The 1,925-nt window shown below is 45.9% G+C and overlaps 1 protein-coding gene across 1 annotated transcript; it reads left to right on the forward strand.

The window, feature by feature from the left end:
* The first annotated feature begins 783 nt into the window (after window positions 1-783).
* LOC102385579 (olfactory receptor 6F1-like) lies at window positions 784-1,845 on the forward strand. Its single transcript, XM_006039236.1, has one exon. It carries the CDS (start codon window positions 784-786, stop codon window positions 1,843-1,845), a length of 1,062 nt encoding a protein of 353 aa, XP_006039298.1.
* The last annotated feature ends 80 nt before the right edge of the window (window positions 1,846-1,925 follow it).

Consider the following 1,925-nt stretch of genomic DNA (forward strand, 5'->3'; position numbering starts at 1 on the left):
CATCTTGCAGGGGCCCCACATTTCCCGGTGCCTTCTTTATCCTCCCTATGTATTTGAAAAAGGACTTTTTATTATCTTTGATCTTGGACACTAGTCCTAGCTCTATGTCCGCCTTAGCTTTCCTAACAGCCCTCCTACAGGCCCAAGCAGTGGAGGGATACTCTTCTTTGGAGATGTATACCCAGTGGAAGCGGGGGGCTGCCACCTTTTTGGCAACCGGGCGTTCCCGGATGTCCTTGGTGAGCCAGGGAGGCTTTTGGGCACTCTTGCCCCCCTTGTTTCTTGTTGGGATCGTCACCCTTTGGGCCCTGAGTATTGTCTCCTTAAGGAACAACCACTCATCTTGGGCTCTGAGTTCCCCTGCTCTCGAGAACCCCAGTGCCTCTCCCACCAATCTTCTCAACTCGTTGAAGTTGGCCCTCTTGAAGTCTAGGGTTACCGCCTTGCTGCAGGCCCTTGACACCCTGTGCTGGATGATGAATTCCAATGTGCTATTCTGTCTGAGTACAAGCAGCAGAACCTGCCCCCAGTAAAAGAAGGGAGGGTTGTATTTTCAGGCACAGAGCTGCCTGAATATGAGCACTCAGGTGGCTAGTGAAATTTGAAACAGCACTTAAAATTCATTAGGCACTGGTTCACTTTTAATTTTCAGTGGATATTAGCCACTTCACCTGCCTAGGTGATTTTTTGGGGAGGGAAAATAAAACATATTTGGTGATTTTATATTTCCACTTAGTTTTGGGGTGTCTGGATCCGGTCTTTCACTGCAGGCTCATCTCGAATATGGCCACAGAAACCACTCCAGGGACTAAGCAGTGTTTGCTATTGGCATCTGACTCCATTGACTTCTTCCACCCTTTTCAGATTAGCGTCCAGGAATCCACAGAGAAAACAAACCATACTTCAGTGACAGAATTCATCTTCCTGGGATTTGGCAGCCCACAGAAAATCAAGATCCTTCTCTTCATGGTTTTCTTGTCCATCTACATGCTGTCACTCATGGGGAATTTCCTCACTATTGGCATTGTCCTGATGGATCCCCTTCAGACACCCATGTATATCCTCCTGGGGAACCTCTCATTCCTGGAGATTTGGTACACATCAGTCACTGTGCCCAAGCTGCTGGCCAACTTTTTGTCCAGAAGTATCACCATCACCGTAAGCGGCTGTGTGACTCAGTATTACTTCTTCTTCTCCCTAGGAGCAACTGAATGCTTCCTCCTTGCTGTCATGGCTTATGACCGCTACTTGGCCATCTGCAACTATGCCACCATCATGAGCCCCAAGTTGTGCCTCCATCTTTCTGCCAGCTCTTGGGTTTGTGGCTTCCTTTCCCCACTTCTTCCCACAATCCTAATCTCCCAGCTATCATTTTGTGGCCCTCAGAAAATCAACCATTTCTTTTGTGACTTGGACCCAATCTTCAAGTTGTCCTGCTCTGACACGTATGTGCAGGGAGCTGTCGGGTATACTTGCAGCTCTGTGGTCATCTTGAGTTCTGTCCTGCTTACTATGTCATCCTATGTTAACGTTGTGAACACTATTATAAAGCTGTCGTCTGCAAAAGCTCAGAAAAAATCTTTTTCTACATGTGCCTCTCATCTCACAGTGGTAACCATCTATTATGGGTCAATTATCTTCACTTATGTCAGACCCCCAGCCAAATATAAATTTGACTTGGGCAAAGTGGTGTCTGTCTTCTATTGTGTCATTACCCCACTACTAAACCCTTTGATCTATACTCTAAGGAATAACGATGTGAAAACAGCAATAAGGAAAACTTTGTTGAGGAGTAGATCAGCCGTATGGAAAAACAACCGCGATACTGATGGTGTTGTAAAATAGAAAGGAAAATTTGGGTGGGAGTTTAAAAAATTACTGAATGCCAAAATTATCTGACAAGGTTCCTTGGGTGAATTTGATAT

The sequence above is a fragment of the Alligator sinensis genome, unplaced genomic scaffold (genome assembly GCF_000455745.1).
Source record: "Alligator sinensis unplaced genomic scaffold, ASM45574v1 scaffold1017_1, whole genome shotgun sequence".
NCBI lineage: Eukaryota > Metazoa > Chordata > Crocodylia > Alligatoridae > Alligator > Alligator sinensis.